Raw genomic sequence first — 22099 nt, 5'->3', positions numbered from 1 at the left:
ATGATGTGGCATATAAGTTTATTAAAAAATTGAAGAAAATAATGCCACATCAGACTTTTTAATGAGGTGGCGTGAAAAAGGTTCAAATGCAAACTTCTGAAATTTTATGAGGCACTTTTTGAAACTTTTTTTTTTTGCAGGGGGATTTTTCATTTACACCCCATATGACAGGGGGTAAAATAGGTATTAACCCTTTTATTTTTGATGTTTCATTTTCCCCATTTTGAATAAACGTTTTACAATAAATAAAACTCAATTACATTATATAAAATTGATTCTAAACTACAATTTTACAAATGAAATGTTATATAAATATTTAAATGTTTTATATCTTACCATAAAATTTGCATAAAAATTATGATAAAGAATATAACCACAACTTACTTTGCTATCTACCATAATATTCAAACCTAATTTGTTATAGTTTAGAACTTTAATGTTTTTAGTACACATCAATATATATATATTTACAACAAAAAAAAAAAAGCAAACTTTCTTCTCCTAAATAATTACAAACATATGTTCTATATTAAGTGCCAACTGTACTATTTCTTTTATTATGTTACTATATTTTATTTTTAATGAATAAGATGTATTGTATTTAAATTTAAATGCATACAACATTGAAGAATAACTAAGAAAGTTCAAGTTCTAAAATATTATTACCATATATTTAAGTTTCACATTTCTTAATAATATATACTACCTTTTGAATGATTTAGTTTAATTGTTTATCGTATTTCAAGTTAATAAGTTTTAAATATTTGCCGGTGAATCGCAAAGATTATATACTAGTTCATTTTAAATCACATGTAAATCTTATGATTAAATATAACCTTTTGCATAATAATATTAAACACACACATATCTTCTAATAAATATGTAGTTATTGTAATAGATTTTAACTTCGTGTTATTGAAAATTTTTTATTTTATGTTTTTTTTAAATTGAATGACACATATGAGATTAATTTTAAATTAAAATCTAAGAGAAATATGAATCGACGGTGAGAAAGTTGATAAGTGTATTGATAAGAAACTAATACGGAACTATTCGGGAACATAATAGATGAGAGCGGTCACGCTGGCACATCCGCAAAGTCTCCTGACACACTTTATTATCTGTGGTGGCGGGCACAAATATTGCAGACTGTAACAATTATGATCTTTTACACATTTAGCATTTCCTATATTACAAAATGAGAATAAAAATTTAGATGATATTTGATAAAATATTTTGCATAAATTAACAAACAAAATTTGTAAATATTAAGAAATATTACTTCTTCCACAGTTGGATGGCACCGGCAATAAAGAAATGAAAATAATTATAATATAAACAAACTTGACAATTTTTACCATACTTCTTCTTTCGTATTCAAAAAATGATTTTAATAATTTATATTTTTATAGTATGAATTCTTTTTGCATCTATTAAATATTATTGTTCTTTATATAGTTGTAAAAATCCTTCTTAAAATTAAAAATATAATCAATTGTTTACAAATACATCGATATGTTGAATTTGCCCCTCCAACATAGTTAGTAGGCATTTTAAATTTTAAAAAATTAATCAATTTTGTTAAATAGTTCAAACCTTTTATGGCATGAAAGATTAAAACAAAAAAGCTAAATTATATTTAAAAATGGTGTATTTATAACATAGTGGATCGTATGGTTAAAATGTAACTTTTAAACATTGTGCAATTTGTTTTCTTTTTGTGTAAGCCAGAATATATATAAGGGAGAACTAAGGATTCTCCCATTTATTTAGACTCAGAAACAGGATTATTGTTGGAAATTATGAGCATTAATTACATCAAGTTATGTTCCAAAATGACAAATGTGAGAATGGCAATAAATGCTTCATAAATAGTCCCACATAGAAAGTGCAGCAAACTTTAAAAGCATTTATAAAGCACTTGGAACAATGTACATTCCAAAAGAGCCAAAGAGGATAAAGTGCCACATAGTCATATGTGGTGGTCCCAAGCCTTATGCCACTTGTCTCTACCAAAAACACCCTCGCCGGTGTCGCCACCGGCGACACCGGCTCCGGCTCCGGGACCGGGTCCGAGGGCGTGGGCGTAGAGGCGCTAGTGGCGGCTTGTAGACGGCACTTGAGCACTTAGGCACGTCGCATCGGAGCGATCGGGCTATTCGCGGCGTTAATGAGGTGGCGCTCCGGCCGCCTCCGGCGGGCGGCCCGACCTTCCTCTGATATATTTTCCAGACAGCTTCCTTGCACTCGAGTTTCTTCACCGGTCTTGTGCAGACTCGAGTAAGGCTGAATTATCCTGGGTATTCAGGCCGTTCCAACTCTAAGACAATCGAGAGTGTGCTTGAAATACTTTTAAGGAAAGTGATTCCGTTCGCGATTTAGCCTGGATCCATTCGATCTCTCCGATATTTCTAACAATCTTAAAAGTATTTGTTCTTCAATGGCTTCCGACGCTGCAGTTTCAAGCATCAAAGTTATGAACCAGGATCTTGTCAAATTGGATCGCTTTGATGGAACTAATTACACCAGATGGCAAGACAAGATGACATTCCTTCTGACTGCCCTGAAGATTCAATATGTCTTAGATCCTGACTTACTGCCAATTCCAGAACCAACAGATGATGATTCTGACGAAGTCAAAAAAGAACGCAAGAAACGTAAGGAGGACGAATTATTGTGTCGTGGACATATCCTAAATACATTATCTGATCGTCTCTACGACCTCTATACGGACAATCCCTCCGCGGTTGAGATATGGAAAGCCCTCGAGTTTAAGTTCAAGGCCGAAGAAGAAGGTACGAAAAAGTTTTTAATTTCTAAATACTTTGATTTTAAATTTATAGACGGCAAACCAATTCTTCCCCAAGTGCACGAATTGCAAGTCCTGGTGAACAAAATCAAAGCAGTGAAAATAGACATCCCAGAAACCTTTCAAGTTGGTGCAATCATTGCAAAATTGCCACCTTCGTGGAAAGGCTATAGAAAGAAATTGCTGCACAGTTCCGAGGATTTTTACTTGGAGAAAATCCAGAAACACCTTCGAATCGAGGAGGAATCGAAGGCAAGGGAAAAATCAGAATCTGCAGGTCTTTCCAAAGCCAATGCTGTGACCAACAAAGAAAGAAAGAAGCATGATAGCAACAAGCGTCATCTAGGACCAAAAAAGGAACTCAACAAGTTCAAGAATTCTGGGGGTCAAAAAGGTCCAAAGACCGGATGCTTTGTTTGTGGAAAACCTGGACACTATGCTCGAGATTGCAAGCACAACAAATCAAAGAATGAGATCAATGTTGTTCATTCAAATGATGACATAATCACTACTGTGAGCGATATTATGGCAATCAAGGGCAAAGTACAAGGTTGGTGGTACGATACATGTGCCACGGTGCATGTCTCCTATGACACGGCTGCATTCAAAACCTATTCTGAGACAAATGATGGACAAGAGGTACAAATGGGAAATGAAGTACGATCTAAGGTTGTTGGAACTGGATCGGTTGAACTCAACTTCACTTCCGGAAAGAAAATTACTCTTGTCAATGTGCTTCATGTCCCAGACATGAATAGGAATCTTGTTAGTGGGGATTTATTGGGAAAACCTGGTATTAAATATGTTTATGAATCGGGCAAACTAATATTGACCCGTAATGGTGTATTTGTTGGAAAAGGATATTCCGCTGAAGGAATGATCAAACTATGTATTACCAACAATATGATTAATGAAATTTCTAATTCTGCTTACATGCTTGATTCTGTTTCTTTATGGCATAATAGATTAGCACATACTGGTATTAGTTCTATGAAGAGACTAATTAAATCTGGAATGATATCATGTAACATCAATGATTTTAACAAATGTGAATTATGCGTTAAATCAAAGATGATTAAAAAGCCTTTCAAAAGTGTTGAAAGAAAGACAAATCTACTTGATCTTATACATTCAGATTTGTGCGAATTTAATGGCATGTTAACCCGTGGGGGAAACAGATATTTCATCACTTTCATTGATGATGCTTCTATATACACATATGTATATCTCTTATAGCATAAAGATGAAGCTTTTAATGCCTTTAAGATTTATAAAGCAGAAGTAGAAAATCAATTAAGTAGAAGTATAAAAGTCCTTAGAAGTGACAGGGGCGGTGAATACTTCTCTACTGAATTTGATGCATTTTGTGAAGAACATGGCATAATACATGAATGTTCGGCGCCTAGAACACCGCAGCAAAATGGCATAGCCGAAAGAAAGAACCGAACATATCAAGAGATGATGAATGCCATGTTAATGCATTCAGAATTACCTTTCAATTTGTGGGGCGAAGCGTTACTATCTGCTTGTCACATAATAAATAGAATTCCTTTGAAGAAAACTGGTATTTCTCCATATGAGGTATGGAAAAACATGGCACCAAATATTGGTTATTTCAAAGTGTGGGGGTGTGTCGCTTACTACAAAAATATGGATCCAAAGAGAACCAAGTTGGGTCCTCGAGGGATAAGATGTGCTTTTGTTGGATATGCACAAAATAGTAAAGCTTATAGACTTCTAAATTTAGAGTCTAATATCATTGTTGAATCCCGGGATGTAGAATTCTTTGAAAATCTTATCACTGAGGATAAAGAATCGGAGTCGGCCACAAATAAAGAATCTTGTGAAGAAGGTTCTTCTCGGATTGTAGAAATACAACCTGAAGGCACTCCTCGGATCATTGAATCACAACCCGAACCTAGGATAAGCAAAAGAGTCCGGAAAGCAAAGAACTTAGGACCAGACGAAATTCATTCTCAATCCATTTCGTTTTATTTGGTCGAAGGAAATAGTACAAAATTCGTTCAAAGTATTCCGGTCATACTTCAAGTAGGGGATGATCCTAAAACTTATAAGGAAGCAATAACTTCCAGGGACTCCTCTTTTTTGAAGGATGCTATCAAAGATGAAATGGATTCAATTATGTCCAACCACACTTGGGAACTTGTTGACTTACCAAAGGGATCAAGGCCCATTGGATGCAAATGGGTGTTTAAAAGGAAATATCATAGTGATGGTACCTTAAACACTTATAAAGCAAGATTAGTGGCAAAGGGATTCAGACAAAAGGAAGGTATAGATTATTTTGACACCTATGCACCAGTAGCAAGGACAACCACAATTCGATTGTTGTCTGCCTTAGCCTCTTTGAATGACCTTATAGTTCATCAAATGGATGTTAAAACAACGTTCCTAAACGGAGATCTCGATGAGGAAATCTATATGGAACAACCAGAAGGCTACGTACTTCCTGGAAATGAACTAAAAGTGTGCAAACTAGTCAAATCTTTATATGGATTAAAACAAGCACCAAAACAATGGCATCAAAAATTTGACTCTACAATATTGTCAAATGGATTTATTCCTAATTCTTGCGACAAGTGTCTATATACAAAAGTGGACAAAGACACTGTAATATTTCTGTGTCTCTATGTTGACGACATGCTAATAATTAGCAACAAAATGAATGGAATTTTAGAAACAAAGAAATTTCTAACTTCCACTTTCAAGATGAAAGATCTTGGACTTGTTGACACAATTTTAGGAATAAAAGTCAAGCGAAATAGTGGGGGTTATGAACTTAATCAAACACATTATATTGAGAAAATGCTTGATAAGTTCAAACACCTACAATTCAAGGAAGTAACGACTCCATTTGATCATGTAATCAAGCTTGAAAAGAATGATGGAAGAGTAGTGGCTCAACTAGAATATGCAAGTGCAATTGGATGTCTTATGTACTTAATGCAATGTACCAGACCTGACATACCTTTTGCAGTTAGTAAAATGAGTAGATTTACTAGCAACCCAAGTAATGAACATTGGAAGGCAATCACGAGAATTTTTGGCTATTTACTAAAAACCAAAAATCTAGGCCTTCATTATGGTATGTTTCCTGCCATATTAGAGGGATATACTGATGCGAGTTGGATATCAAATGTTGGAGATCATAAATCTACAACTGGTTGGATATTTACACTAGCTGGAGGAGCAATTTCTTGGAGGAGCAAGAAACAAACATGCATCACTCTTTCGACCATGGAATCAGAGTTTGTGGCTCTCGCTTCCGCTAGTCAAGAAGCAGAATGGTTGAGGGATCTTCTTTTGGAAGTTCCACTGGCTAAAGACAATGTTTCAAAAGTTATGATGCACTGCGATAGCCAGGCCACTCTAGCAAGAGCATTCAACGAAGTGTATAATGGAAAGTCTAGGCATATAGGACTTAGACATTCGTTCGTGAGAAAGTTGATTAAGGATGGAATCATTTCACTCACGTATATACGAACAAGCTATAATTTGGCTGATCCGTTTACTAAGCCACTGGCCAGAGACTTAGTAAAAACAACCTCGAGAGGCATGGGGTTGAAACTCCTTGAGTAAGAGTTCCGACAACGGCGGCAACCCAATCTTATGTTAATAGAACATTAACTTCAAGATTTTCAATGGGTAACAACAAGTCGTTGATTTGGATAATTGTCGAACATTTCGTGATAATGTTGACTTTGAAACGAGGGTTGAGTTTACTTTAAAAAACTCTTAATGAAGTTCAATACCAAGGGTACGTGTCTTGTGGAAAAGGACACAATATGAACTTCACCTATGTGAATTTCGAGATGGTGCCGTCTCAAAGTGAGAGTTGGAGTTTCTCTCATGGAAAATTCATGAAACAGGATAACACATGGCCATAAATAAGTGCTAAGCGAGTTATGCAAAGGAAGAACCTTTAAAGAGTGTGTGTAAGGCGACACCGGTCTAATCATATGGATTCATGGTTTAAAAGCTTTGCTACCTAATATTCCGATTAAACTTTGTGTTGTCCTCACTAAGGTTAAGTTTTAAATCGAAAGATACCTAACTGTATTAACACTCTTTATATTTTATTTCTGGAATTATTAGATTTGTCATTATTAGAACAAGTGGGGGATTGTTGGAAATTATGAGCATTAATTTCATCAAGTTATGTTCCAAAATGACAAATGTGAGAATGACAATAAATGCTTCATAAATAGTCCCACATAGAAAGTGGAGCAAACTTTAAAAGCATTTATAAAGCACTTGGAACAATGTACATTCCAAAAAAGCCAAAGAGGATAAAGTGCCACATAGTCATATGTGGTGGTCCCAAGCCTTATGCCACTTGTCTCTACCAAAAACACCCTCGCCGGTGTCGCCACCGGCGACACCGGCTCCGGGACCGGGTCCGAGGGCGTGGGCGTAGAGGCGCTAGTGGCGGCTTGTAGACGGCACTTGAGCACTTAGGCACGTCGCATCGGAGCGATCGGGCTATTCGTGGCGTTAATGAGGCGGCGCCGGTGGCGCTCCGGCCGCCTCGGCGGGCGGCCCGACCTTCCTCTGATATATTTTCCAGACAGCTTCCTTGCATTCGAGTTTCTTCACCGGTCTTGTGCAGACTCGAGTAAGGATGAATTATCCTGGGTATTCAGGCCGTTCCAACTCTAAGACAATCGAGAGTGTGCTTGAAATACTTTTAAGGAAAGTGATTCCGTTCGCGATTTAGCCTGGATCCATCCGATCTCTCTGATATTTCTAACAATCTTAAAAGTATTTGTTCTTCAATGGCTTCTGACGCTGCAGTTTCAAGCATCAAAGTTATGAACCAGGATCTTGTCAAATTGGATCGCTTTGATGGAACTAATTACACCAGATGGCAAGACAAGATGACATTCCTTCTGACTGCCCTGAAGATTCAATATGTCTTAGATCCTAACTTACCGCCAATTCCAGAACCAATAGATGATGATTCTGACGAAGTCAAAAAAGAACGCAAGAAACGTAAGGAGGACGAATTATTGTGTCGTGGACATATCCTAAATACATTATCTGATCGTCTCTACGACCTCTATACGGACAATCCCTCTGCGGTTGAGATATGGAAAGCCCTCGAGTTTAAGTTCAAGGCCGAAGAAGAAGGTACGAAAAAGTTTTTAATTTCTAAATACTTTGATTTTAAATTTATAGACGGCAAACCAATTCTTCCCCAAGTGCACGAATTGCAAGTCCTGGTGAACAAAATCAAAGCAGTGAAAATAGACATCCCAGAAACCTTTCAAGTTGGTGCAATCATTGCAAAATTGCCACCTTCGTGGAAAGGCTATAGAAAGAAATTGCTGCACAGTTCCGAGGATTTTTACTTGGAGAAAATCCAGAAACACCTTCGAATCGAGGAGGAATCGAAGGCAAGGGAAAAATCAGAATCTGCAGGTCTTTCCAAAGCCAATGCTGTGACCAACAAAGAAAGAAAGAAGCATGATAGCAACAAGCGTCATCTAGGACCAAAAAAGGAACTCAACAAGTTCAAGAATTCTGGGGTCAAAAAGGTCCAAAGACCGGATGCTTTGTTTGTGGAAAACCTGGACACTATGCTCGAGATTGCAAGCACATAAAAATCAAAGAATGAGATCAATGTTGTTCATTCAAATGATGACATAATCGCTACTGTGAGCGAGATTATGGCAATCAAGGGCAAAGTGCAAGGTTGGTGGTACGATACATGTGCCACGGTGCATGTCTCCTATGACAGGGCTGCATTCAAAACCTATTCTGAGACAAATGATGGACAAGAGGTACAAATGGGAAATGAAGTACGATCTAAGGTTGTTGGAACTGGATCGGTTGAACTCAACTTCACTTCCGGAAAGAAAATTACTCTTGTCAATGTGCTTCATGTCCCAGACATGAATAGGAATCTTGTTAGTGGGGATTTATTGGGAAAACCTGGTATTAAATCTGTTTATGAATCGGGCAAACTTATATTGACTCGTAATGGTGTATTTGTTGGAAAAGGATATTCCGCTGAGGGAATGATCAAACTATGTATTACCAACAATATGATTAATGAAATTTCTAATTCTGCTTACATGCTTGATTCTGTTTCTTTATGGCATAATAGATTAGCACATACTGGTATTAGTTCTATGAAGAGACTAATTAAATCTGGAATGATATCATGTAACATCAATGATTTTAACAAATGTGAATTATGCGTTAAATCAAAGATGATTAAAAAGCCTTTCAAAAGTGTTGAAAGAAAGACAAATCTACTTGATCTTATACATTCAGATTTGTGCGAATTTAATGGCATGTTAACCCGTGGGGGAAACAGATATTTCATCACTTTCATTGATGATGCTTCTAGATACACATATGTATATCTCTTAAAGCATAAAGATGAAGCTTTTAATGCCTTTAAGATTTATAAAGCAGAAGTAGAAAATCAATTAAGTAGAAGTATAAAAGTCCTTAGAAGTGACAGGGGCGGTGAATACTTCTCTACTGAATTTGATGCATTTTGTGAAGAACATGGCATAATACATGAATGTTCGGCGCCTAGAACACCGCAGCAAAATGGCATAGCCAAAAGAAAGAACCGAACATATCAAGAGATGATGAATGCCATGTTAATGCATTCAGAATTACCTTTCAATTTGTGGGGCGAAGCGTTACTATCCGCTTGTCACATAATAAATAGAATTCCTTTGAAGAAAACTGGTATTTCTCCATATGAGGTATGGAAAAACATGGCACCGAATATTGGTTATTTCAAAGTGTGGGGGTGTGTCGCTTACTACAAAAATATGGATCCAAAGAGAACCAAGTTGGGTCCTCGAGGGATAAGATGTGCTTTTGTTGGATATGCACAAAATAGTAAAGCATATAGACTTCTAAATTTAGAGTCTAATATCATTGTTGAATCCCGGGATGTAGAATTCTTTGAAAATCTTATCACTGAGGATAAAGAATCGGAGTCGGCCACAAATAAAGAATCTTGTGAAGAAGGTTCTTCTCGGATTGTAGAAATACAACCTGAAGGCACTCCTCGGATCATTGAATCACAACCCGAACCTAGGATAAGCAAAAGAGTCCGGAAAGCAAAGAACTTAGGACCAGACGAAATTCATTCTCAATCCATTTCGTTTTATTTGGTCGAAGGAAATAGTACAAAATTCGTTCAAAGTATTCCGGTCATACTTCAAGTAGGGGATGATCCTAAAACTTATAAGGAAGCAATAACTTCCAGGGACTCCTCTTTTTTGAAGGATGCTATCAAAGATGAAATGGATTCAATTATGTCCAACCACACTTGGGAACTTGTTGACTTACCAAAGGGATCAAGGCCCATTGGATGCAAATGGGTGTTTAAAAGGAAATATCATAGTGATGGTACCTTAAACACTTATAAAGCAAGATTAGTGGCAAAGGGATTCAGACAAAAGGAAGGTATAGATTATTTTGACACCTATGCACCAGTAGCAAGGACAACCACAATTCGATTGTTGTCTGCCTTAGCCTCTTTGAATGACCTTATAGTTCATCAAATGGATGTTAAAACAGCGTTCCTAAACGGAGATCTCGATGAGGAAATCTATATGGAACAACCAGAAGGCTACGTACTTCCTGGAAATGAACTAAAAGTGTGCAAACTAGTCAAATCTTTATATGGATTAAAACAAGCACCAAAACAATGGCATCAAAAATTTGACTCTACAATATTGTCAAATGGATTTATTCCTAATTCTTGCGACAAGTGTCTATATACAAAAGTGGACAAAGACACTGTAATATTTCTGTGTCTCTATGTTGACGACATGCTAATAATTAGCAACAAAATGAATGGAATTTTAGAAACAAAGAAATTTCTAACTTCCACTTTCAAGATGAAAGATCTTGGACTTGTTGACACAATTTTAGGAATAAAAGTCAAGCGAAATAGTGGGGGTTATGAACTTAATCAAACACATTATATTGAGAAAATGCTTGATAAGTTCAAACACCTACAATTCAAGGAAGTAACCACTCCATTTGATCATGTAATCAAGCTTGAAAAGAATGATGGAAGAGTAGTGGCTCAACTAGAATATGCAAGTGCAATTGGATGTCTTATGTACTTAATGCAATGTACCAGACCTGACATACCTTTTGCAGTTAGTAAAATGAGTAGATTTACTAGCAACCCAAGTAATGAACATTGGAAGGCAATCACGAGAATTTTTGGCTATTTACTAAAAACCAAAAATCTAGGCCTTCATTATGGTATGTTTCCTGCCATATTAGAGGGATATACTGATGCGAGTTGGATATCAAATGTTGGAGATCATAAATCTACAACTGGTTGGATATTTACACTAGCTGGAGGAGCAATTTCTTGGAGGAGCAAGAAACAAACATGCATCACTCTTTCGACCATGGAATCAGAGTTTGTGGCTCTCGCTTCCGCTGGTCAAGAAGCAGAATGGTTGAGGGATCTTCTTTTGGAAGTTCCACTGGCTAAAGACAATGTTTCAAAAGTTATGATGCACTGCGATAGCCAGGCCACTCTAGCAAGAGCATTCAACGAAGTGTATAATGGAAAGTCTAGGCATATAGGACTTAGACATTCGTTCGTGAGAAAGTTGATTAAGGATGGAATCATTTCACTCACGTATATACGAACAAGCTATAATTTGGCTGATCCGTTTACTAAGCCACTGGCCAGAGACTTAGTAAAAACAACCTCGAGAGGCATGGGGTTGAAACTCCTTGAGTAAGAGTTCCGACAACGGCGGCAACCCAATCTTATGTTAAAAGAACATTAACTTCAAGATTTTCAATGGGTAACAACAAGTCGTTGATTTGGATAGTTGTCGAACATTTCGTGATAATGTTGACTTTGAAACGAGGGTTGAGTTTACTTTAAAAAACTCTTAATGAAGTTCAATACCAAGGGTACGTGTCTTGTGGAAAAGGACACAATATGAACTTCACCTATGTGAATTTCGAGATGGTGCCGTCTCAAAGTGAGAGTTGGAGTTTCTCTCATGGAAAATTCATGAAACAGGATAACACATGGCCATAAATAAGTGCTAAGCGAGTTATGCAGAGGAAGAACCTTTAAAGAGTGTGTGTAAGGCGACACCGGTCTAATCATATGGATTCATGGTTTAAAAGCTTTGCTACCTAATATTCCGATTAAACTTTGTGTTGTCCTCACTAAGGTTAAGTTTTAAATCGAAAGATACCTAACTGTATTAACACTCTTTATATTTTATTTCTGGAATTATTAGATTTGTCATTATTAGAACAAGTGGGGGATTGTTGGAAATTATGAGCATTAATTTCATCAAGTTATGTTCCAAAATGACAAATGTGAGAATGACAATAAATGCTTCATAAATAGTCCCACATAGAAAGTGGAGCAAACTTTAAAAGCATTTATAAAGCACTTGGAACAATGTACATTCCAAAAGAGCCAAAGAGGATAAAGTGCCACATAGTCATATGTGGTGGTCCCAAGCCTTATGCCACTTGTCTCTACCAAAAACACCCTCGCCGGTGTCGCCACCGGCGACACCGGCTCCGGGACCGGGTCCGAGGGCGTGGGCGTAGAGGCGCTAGTGGCGGCTTGTAGACGGCACATGAGCACTTAGGCACGTCGCATCGGAGCGATCGGGCTATTCGCGGCGTTAATGAGGCGGCGCCGGTGGCGCTCCGGCCGCCTCGGCGGGCGGCCCGACCTTCCTCTGATATATTTTCCAGACAGCTTCCTTGCATTCGAGTTTCTTCACCGGTCTTGTGCAGACTCGAGTAAGGATGAATTATCCTGGGTATTCAGGCCGTTCCAACTCTAAGACAATCGAGAGTGTGCTTGAAATACTTTTAAGGAAAGTGATTCCGTTCGCGATTTAGCCTGGATCCATTCGATCTCTCTGATATTTCTAACAATCTTAAAAGTATTTGTTCTTCAATGGCTTCCGACGCTGCAGTTTCAAGCATCAAAGTTATGAACCAGGATCTTGTCAAATTGGATCGCTTTGATGGAACTAATTACACCAGATGGCAAGACAAGATGACATTCCTTCTGACTGCCCTGAAGATTCAATATGTCTTAGATCCTGACTTACCGCCAATTCCAGAACCAATAGATGATGATTCTGACGAAGTCAAAAAAGAACGCAAGAAACGTAAGGAGGACGAATTATTGTGTCGTGGACATATCCTAAATACATTATCTGATCGTCTCTACGACCTCTATACGGACAATCCCTCCGCGGTTGAGATATGGAAAGCCCTCGAGTTTAAGTTCAAGGCCGAAGAAGAAGGTACGAAAAAGTTTTTAATTTCTAAATACTTTGATTTTAAATTTATAGACGGCAAACCAATTCTTCCCCAAGTGCACGAATTGCAAGTCCTGGTGAACAAAATCAAAGCAGTGAAAATAGACATCCCAGAAACCTTTCAAGTTGGTGCAATCATTGCAAAATTGCCACCTTCGTGGAAAGGCTATAGAAAGAAATTGCTGCACAGTTCCGAGGATTTTTACTTGGAGAAAATCCAGAAACACCTTCGAATCGAGGAGGAATCGAAGGCAAGGGAAAAATCAGAATCTGCAGGTCTTTCCAAAGCCAATGCTGTGACCAACAAAGAAAGAAAGAAGCATGATAGCAACAAGCGTCATCTAGGACCAAAAAAGGAACTCAACAAGTTCAAGAATTCTGGGGTCAAAAAGGTCCAAAGACCGGATGCTTTGTTTGTGGAAAACCTGGACACTATGCTCGAGATTGCAAGCACAACAAATCAAAGAATGAGATCAATGTTGTTCATTCAAATGATGACATAATCGCTACTGTGAGCGAGATTATGGCAATCAAGGGCAAAGTGCAAGGTTGGTGGTACGATACATGTGCCACGGTGCATGTCTCCTATGACAGGGCTGCATTCAAAACCTATTCTGAGACAAATGATGGACAAGAGGTACAAATGGGAAATGAAGTACGATCTAAGGTTGTTGGAACTGGATCGGTTGAACTCAACTTCACTTCCGGAAAGAAAATTACTCTTGTCAATGTGCTTCATGTCCCATACATGAATAGGAATCTTGTTAGTGGGGATTTATTGGGAAAACCTGGTATTAAATCTGTTTATGAATCGGGCAAACTTATATTGACCCGTAATGGTGTATTTGTTGGAAAAGGATATTCCGCTGAGGGAATGATCAAACTATGTATTACCAACAATATGATTAATGAAATTTCTAATTCTGCTTACATGCTTGATTCTGTTTCTTTATGGCATAATAGATTAGCACATACTGGTATTAGTTCTATGAAGAGACTAATTAAATCTGGAATGATATCATGTAACATCAATGATTTTAACAAATGTGAATTATGCGTTAAATCAAAGATGATTAAAAAGCCTTTCAAAAGTGTTGAAAGAAAGACAAATCTACTTGATCTTATACATTCAGATTTGTGCGAATTTAATGGCATGTTAACCCGTGGGGGAAACAGATATTTCATCACTTTCATTGATGATGCTTCTAGATACACATATGTATATCTCTTAAAGCATAAAGATGAAGCTTTTAATGCCTTTAAGATTTATAAAGCAGAAGTAGAAAATCAATTAAGTAGAAGTATAAAAGTCCTTAGAAGTGACAGGGGCGGTGAATACTTCTCTACTGAATTTGATGCATTTTGTGAAGAACATGGCATAATACATGAATGTTCGGCGCCTAGAACACCGCAGCAAAATGGCATAGCCGAAAGAAAGAACCGAACATATCAAGAGATGATGAATGCCATGTTAATGCATTCAGAATTACCTTTCAATTTGTGGGGCGAAGCGTTACTATCCGCTTGTCACATAATAAATAGAATTCCTTTGAAGAAAACTGGTATTTCTCCATATGAGGTATGGAAAAACATGGCACCGAATATTGGTTATTTCAAAGTGTGGGGGTGTGTCGCTTACTACAAAAATATGGATCCAAAGAGAACCAAGTTGGGTCCTCGAGGGATAAGATGTGCTTTTGTTGGATATGCACAAAATAGTAAAGCATATAGACTTCTAAATTTAGAGTCTAATATCATTGTTGAATCCCGGGATGTAGAATTCTTTGAAAATCTTATCACTGAGGATAAAGAATCGGAGTCGGCCACAAATAAAGAATCTTGTGAAGAAGGTTCTTCTCGGATTGTAGAAATACAACCTGAAGGCACTCCTCGGATCATTGAATCACAACCCGAACCTAGGATAAGCAAAAGAGTCCGGAAAGCAAAGAACTTAGGACCAGACGAAATTGATTCTCAATCCATTTCGTTTTATTTGGTCGAAGGAAATAGTACAAAATTCGTTTAAAGTATTCCGGTCATACTTCAAGTAGGGGATGATCCTAAAACTTATAAGGAAGCAATAACTTCCAGGGACTCCTCTTTTTTGAAGGATGCTATCAAAGATGAAATGGATTCAATTATGTCCAACCACACTTGGGAACTTGTTGACTTACCAAAGGGATCAAGGCCCATTGGATGCAAATGGGTGTTTAAAAGGAAATATCATAGTGATGGTACCTTAAACACTTATAAAGCAAGATTAGTGGCAAAGGGATTCAGACAAAAGGAAGGTATAGATTATTTTGACACCTATGCACCAGTTGCAAGGACAACCACAATTCGATTGTTGTCTGCCTTAGCCTCTTTGAATGATCTTATAGTTCATCAAATGGATGTTAAAACAGCGTTCCTAAACGGAGATCTCGATGAGGAAATCTATATGGAACAACCAGAAGGCTACGTACTTCCTGGAAATGAACTAAAAGTGTGCAAACTAGTCAAATCTTTATATGGATTAAAACAAGCACCAAAACAATGGCATCAAAAATTTGACTCTACAATATTGTCAAATGGATTTATTCCTAATTCTTGCGACAAGTGTCTATATACAAAAGTGGACAAAGACACTGTAATATTTCTGTGTCTCTATGTTGACGACATGCTAATAATTAGCAACAAAATGAATGGAATTTTAGAAACAAAGAAATTTCTAACTTCCACTTTCAAGATGAAAGATCTTGGACTTGTTGACACAATTTTAGGAATAAAAGTCAAGCGAAATAGTGGGGGTTATGAACTTAATCAAACACATTATATTGAGAAAATGCTTGATAAGTTCAAACACCTACAATTCAAGGAAGTAACCACTCCATTTGATCATGTAATCAAGCTTGAAAAGAATGATGGAAGAGTAGTGGCTCAACTAGAATATGCAAGTGCAATTGGATGTCTTATGTACTTAATGCAATGTACCAGACCTGACATATCTTTTGCAGTTAGTAAAATGAGTAGATTTACTAGCAACCCAAGTAATGAACATTGGAAGGCAATCACGAGAATTTTTGGCTATTTACTAAAAACCAAAAATCTAGGCCTTCATTATGGTAAGTTTCCTGCCATATTAGAGGGATATACTGATGCGAGTTGGATATCAAATGTTGGAGATCATAAATCTACAACTGGTTGGATATTTACACTAGCTGAAGGAGCAATTTCTTGGAGGAGCAAGAAACAAACATGCATCACTCTTTCGACCATGGAATCAGAGTTTGTGGCTCTCGCTTCCGCTGGTCAAGAAGCAGAATGGTTGAGGGATCTTCTTTTGGAAGTTCCACTGGCTAAAGACAATGTTTCAAAAGTTATGATACACTGCGATAGCCAGGCCACTCTAGCAAGAGCATTCAGCGAAGTGTATAATGGAAAGTCTAGGCATATAGGACTTAGACATTCGTTCGTGAGAAAGTTGATTAAGGATGGAATCATTTCACTCACGTATATACGAACAAGCTATAATTTGGCTGATCCGTTTACTAAGCCACTGGCCAGAGACTTAGTAAAAACAACCTCGAGAGGCATGGGGTTGAAACTCCTTGAGTAAGAGTTCCGACAACGGCGGCAACCCAATCTTATGTTAATAGAACATTAACTTCAAGATTTTCAATGGGTAACAACAAGTCGTTGATTTGGATAATTGTCGAACATTTCGTGATAATGTTGACTTTGAAACGAGGGTTGAGTTTACTTTAAAAAATCTTAATGAAGTTCAATACCAAGGGTACGTGTCTTGTGGAAAAGGACACAATATGAACTTCACCTATGTGAATTTCGAGATGGTGCCGTCTCAAAGTGAGAGTTGGAGTTTCTCTCATGGAAAATTCATGAAACAGGATAGCACATGGCCATAAATAAGTGCTAAGCGAGTTATGCAGAGGAAGAACCTTTAAAGAGTGTGTGTAAGGCGACACCGGTCTAATCATATGGATTCATGGTTTAAAAGCTTTGCTACCTAATATTCCGATTAAACTTTGTGTTGTCCTCACTAAGGTTAAGTTTTAAATCGAAAGATACCTAACTGTATTAACACTCTTTATATTATATTTCTGGAATTATTAGATTTGTCATTATTAGAACAAGTGGGGGATTGTTGGAAATTATGAGCATTAATTTCATCAAGTTATGTTCCAAAATGACAAATGTGAGAATGGCAATAAATGCTTCATAAATAGTCCCACATAGAAAGTGGAGCAAACTTTAAAAGCATTTATAAAGCACTTGGAACAATGTACATTCCAAAAGAGCCAAAGAGGATAAAGTTCCACATAGTCATATGTGGTGGTCCCAAGCCTTATGCCACTTGTATCTACCAAAAACACCCTTGCCGGTGTCGCCACCGGCGACACCGGCTCTGGCTCCGGGACCGGGTCCGAGGGCGTGGGCGTAGAGGCGCTAGTGGCGGCTTGTAGACGGCACTTGAGCACTTAGGCACGTCGCATCAGAGCGATCGGGCTATTCGCGGCGTTAATAAGGCGGCGCCGGTGGCGCTCCGACCGCCTCCGGCGGGCGGCCTGGCCTTCGGCCGGCATACTGCGAATATGTTTTAATTATTGCCTAAAGTTTGATTTTTGAATTTGAATTCGAAATACATGACATTTCATGAAGTGGTGCATTGTATTTTTATGAACCATTGCAATTATATATTGTAAATAATATTGTTTCATGAAGAGTTGCAACTTATAAAACAGACATTTGCATGGGCTATAAATACAAGTCTGCTATTTCGGATTCAACACACACAAAATCATTATCCTCTGATATATTTTCCAGACAGCTTCCTTGCATTCGAGTTTCTTCACCGGTCTTGTACAAACTCGAGTAAGGCTGAATTATCCTGGGTATTCAGGCCGTTCCAACTCTAAGACAATCGAGAGTGTGCTTGAAATACTTTTAAGGAAAGTGATTCCGTTCGTGATTCAGCCTGGATCCATTCGAACTCTCCGATATTTCTAACAAGATTATCCGACTAAAAAAGAAATTACAAACCAATTTGAATTACAAAATATAATATATATATTGTGCAGTTTGTGTGATATAGTATAGTTTTTATATTTTGTTTAATTTTGGCTCTAAAATTTCAATTGTTTGATATTAGCCCCTCAAGTTTTTCCTCTTTTAATTTATATTTGATAGTCCCCTAGTGATATCGATATGTAGAGTAAACTTCATTTACATGAAATAAAAAATTAAGCCAACCCTAGTGTGGCAAAAAATTTGTCAATAAAATAATAAGTCAAGTCAATCAATGGATTTGGTCTCAATTTTACCCTGCTACAGTCCCCAATCGTACCTCATATCAAGATCACAGTCTTGAGTTTGACCTTTGGCTTTGTGCTAATCTTGTCTTGGAGGGATCACCAAACACCCACGATTGTTGAAAAATTGTGAATACTTATTTGTTATGTTCTACGAACCAAAATACAAAAATATGTCTTTTTATTTCAAAAGCTTTGTGTATTGTAGGTGATTGAATCAAGTGCATTAACACCTCTCCTAAAGCTAGGTTTTTGAGGATCAACCCTCAATCATTTGATCATTCATGGAAGCTAAATGACTTAAGATTTCAAGAGAGATATTCTTATAATCAAGTGTCATATTTTAAGCATCTATCAACTTCATTTGGTCAAATTCATCTCAAGATTATGTGGCTTGGTTCATCAAGAAGCTTCATAGGTTCATGTGTTTATTTTCATGCCTTATTCAACATGTTTCATCAAGCCATGAGCCTCTCAATCAAGTATGCCTCAAGAAGACATAATTTAAAGATATTATGTACCTCCTCATGCCTTATCATGCAAAGAAAGTTCAAGAGATTCAAATTTGATTCAAGAAGTTTGACCTAATTAGGCAAGTTCTCGATTCTATGATCACAAGGGCTTAACTCCCTCAATTTTCAACATTTTAAGTGCTTCTATTTTAAAATGATTCTCCTCTACACCACCAACAACTTCTCTTTATAAGTCAAGGGGAAATTTTGTGAAGAAAGTCATCAAAAGTGAGAAGACATTATAGGTCCTCCTTTGAAAGTTCAAGGAATTATGTGTCCATATCAAAGGATCATAACTTGGTCAATTTTTATCACCTTGAGCCTAATATTTTTGAAAATTGATCTTCAAGGTGTCTACTACAATTCATTTCAATATGACAAGATCAAAAAATGCATGGAAGACCCTAAAAGGATTGAAGAGATTATTGGTCATTTAGGCTTTTTCAAGATATTTTCACCAACTTCAAGGAACCATAAATCTCTCAATTTTAATGATTTTTGAGTGATTCCAAAGCCATGATAGTCTTTAAGGAGTCTACTTCATTTCATATTTTATGGTCAAGAGCAAAATATGAGTGGAATGCCATGTATGAAAGCAAGACATTATAGGTCATTCTGGATGCCAAAATTTGAATAGAGACATTCTCCTCTTCATTTGACAAACTTTAGAGAGCCAACAAACCTATCTCCATCTCTCAAATTTTAGAGAAATCCCTAACTTTGTTTTCTTACAAAATGACCTTCCCGTTTAAATCTCTCACCTAAGTCTTCATCCTTGAGATCAACTGAAGCTTCTTCAACAAGAATCAAATCTTGAGGAATCTTAAATCGTGCTAGCTAGTTGATTTTTAAAGCAAAATTTGGCTACTTCATTCAGGTAGTTTAAGACATCATTTCTCCTAACTCAAATTACTAGAGTGATCTCTGATGATCACTAATGCTTGCCAATGATTTAATTTTGAACGATTGATGCATTTAGTGCATCTCTTTTGAGTTTTAAGTTTTCAAAATTCTCTAGTCTTTTCCAAAACGACTGAGCTACAGTTTATATAAATATTTTGCGAAGGTATATTTGTTTTCGTCTTGATGAGACCAAGAGAATGGTTCCGGTTTGAGCTCCTGATGTTACAATTTGAGAACCTGCAAATTCGTAGTGGTTGAGGTTGAAGACGACCACGCTGGCGTCTCTCAACCAATGACATTGTGCCACGCTTCTTTTTCAAATTTGTTGTTATTTTATTTTGTTTTTCAGATTTTTTGTTTTTATATTCTTTTCTTATTTGATTTAAACTTTAAAAATTAATATCTCTTTCATTTTAATTCTAAAAAATACCAAAGTTTTTATTCCTCTTTCTGATTTATATTTGTTTTTATTATTTTTCTTGATTTTTTCTTTGTTAGCTTTATTTTGATTGGTTTAAAAAACTTTTCCGACCTTAAAAAATTATGACCTCTGATTTGTCAACACTTGTTGACTTGTGTTTGACCTCTGATTAATTTTTTTGGATTTTTATTTGGTGTTTTGATACCCTTTGTGTATTTCATCAATAAATTCAATTTAATTAATCATTTTTGGCCATTTTTAAATAGTTTTATACTTCTGAAAATTACCAAACCTTTTTTTGAAAAATATTATATAGTTTTACTGATTTTATTATGGCCCTATTTGAAATTTATTTGGTGTTATGGTACTCATTAAGTATTTCATTAATAATTTCTTATTATTTGACCATTTAAAATCCTTTTTTTATTTTCTTTAATTATTTGTTTCTTCCTCCATCTATTATCTTTTAGATTAGTGGGTGTAAGTCTTGATGAATCCATTGTGTAGAGGTTATGATTGTATCATTCTTCTGATGAATCATTAAGATGAAATCCCATAAAAATCAAAAAGAGTTCATCTGTAAACCTTTGGTTTTAGTTTCAATCCATTCCCTCCCTCTCCGTCTCAATACCTTATTGTTTTTGTTTGTTATTTTACATGTGTTGCAAGTTTTTGGAGAATGATCTTCTATATCATTTCTCTCACTTGTTATCAAACACATAATTTTTTAGTGATCGGCCTCGTTGTAGGGTGACGTCTATATTAGTTACTTGGTGATTTCTTAACCTAGCGCTAAATTTTTTATGTATCGAAAAACGATCATTTGTGGCTTTCTTTGTGTGCAGGTTATTTTGAGTTTTATACTTTGTGTGCAGGTTATTTTGAGTTTCATACTTTGTCTATAGTCCTTGGAGTTTACTCCAAGGCATTGTAATTGGGAATTCTTCGGTATGCAGCTGTTACTATGGCCAATTTTTGTCTTAAGTTCTTATGGTGCATTTGTCCATTGTGTTCTGAATATCATTTTTCAGAATTTGTCATGGGTGAGCCGATTTCTGAGAGTTTACTTATCTCTAAGGAGTTCAGATGTGTGAAAATCTGACTGAGCTCCATAGGGTGTGAGACTCTAAAAGGTGATGTCACAAGCGTTGTCATAACATCAAGTATGTGGTTGTGAGCTCTTATCAATTGTCTAGGAATAAGAAGAAGATCTTGACACTCAACAATAGTGTCAGAAATGGCAGTTCAGATGGTATGGAGGTGTATGTAATCTTAGTTATAGTCACATGTCCTGGAAAAACATGGTTGTTATCTTAGTAAAGGCTAGAGCTGAATGACTGATGAAGATGGGGTGGTTCTATGATCAGTGGTTTTTACACGTTTATTTACCGTTGATTTTAGTCGTCTTTGCTTTATATTGTCAAGTGTTTTACTTCATTCTTCTACATTTTATGCTTTGGTTGTGTATTTTACTGTTTGCAGGCTCAAAGGAATAAATCGAGACAAATCTATGCGAAAAAGTACAAAAATGGGAGTTTTGGGTACTTCCAACCAACCTAAGTGAGTCTGCACTATTTAGAAGAGTTTTAACGATGAATTAGAAGACTTTTTGGCCAGGAGAAGACATGATTGAAGATTGGAGAAAACAAGGGTTTGGGAGAGAAGAAGGTTTTCATGAACGGAAGCAATTGAAGATCAACTTTCATCTCAATTCTTGTAATGTCTCTATTTTATATTTTGTTTTCTTTGAACAATATGAGTAACTAAACCCTAATGCCAGGGGGTGTCCCTGATTTGATTATGTAATGATTTTG

General features: G+C 36.6%; 2 protein-coding genes and 1 long non-coding RNA gene across 3 annotated transcripts; 2 read left to right on the top strand and 1 right to left on the bottom strand.

Moving 5' to 3' along the window:
• Positions 1–1002: 1002 nt before the first annotated feature.
• Positions 1003–1691, bottom strand: LOC131625966 (uncharacterized). Its single transcript, XR_009290995.1, has 2 exons — positions 1283–1691; positions 1003–1186 (listed from the first exon to the last, which is right to left on the bottom strand). It is a non-coding gene; the product is annotated as an uncharacterized LOC131625966 (long non-coding RNA).
• A 5914-nt stretch (positions 1692–7605) lies between these two features.
• On the top strand, positions 7606–8433 carry LOC131625956 (uncharacterized). The gene is made up of 2 exons (XM_058896795.1): positions 7606–7960; positions 8009–8433. The coding sequence occupies exons 1-2, from the start codon at positions 7606–7608 to the stop codon at positions 8431–8433; spliced, it is 780 nt and encodes a 259-aa protein (XP_058752778.1).
• Positions 8434–12770: 4337 nt separating this feature from the next.
• On the top strand, positions 12771–13643 carry LOC131625955 (uncharacterized). Its single transcript, XM_058896793.1, has 2 exons — positions 12771–13125; positions 13174–13643. Exons 1-2 carry the CDS (start codon positions 12771–12773, stop codon positions 13641–13643), a joined length of 825 nt encoding a protein of 274 aa, XP_058752776.1.
• Positions 13644–22099: the final 8456 nt, after the last annotated feature.

The sequence above is a fragment of the Vicia villosa genome, unplaced genomic scaffold, assembly GCF_029867415.1.
Source record: "Vicia villosa cultivar HV-30 ecotype Madison, WI unplaced genomic scaffold, Vvil1.0 ctg.000252F_1_1, whole genome shotgun sequence".
In the NCBI taxonomy this organism is placed as follows: Eukaryota; Viridiplantae; Streptophyta; class Magnoliopsida; order Fabales; family Fabaceae; genus Vicia; species Vicia villosa.
This window is presented reverse-complemented; position numbering and strand designations above follow the sequence as displayed.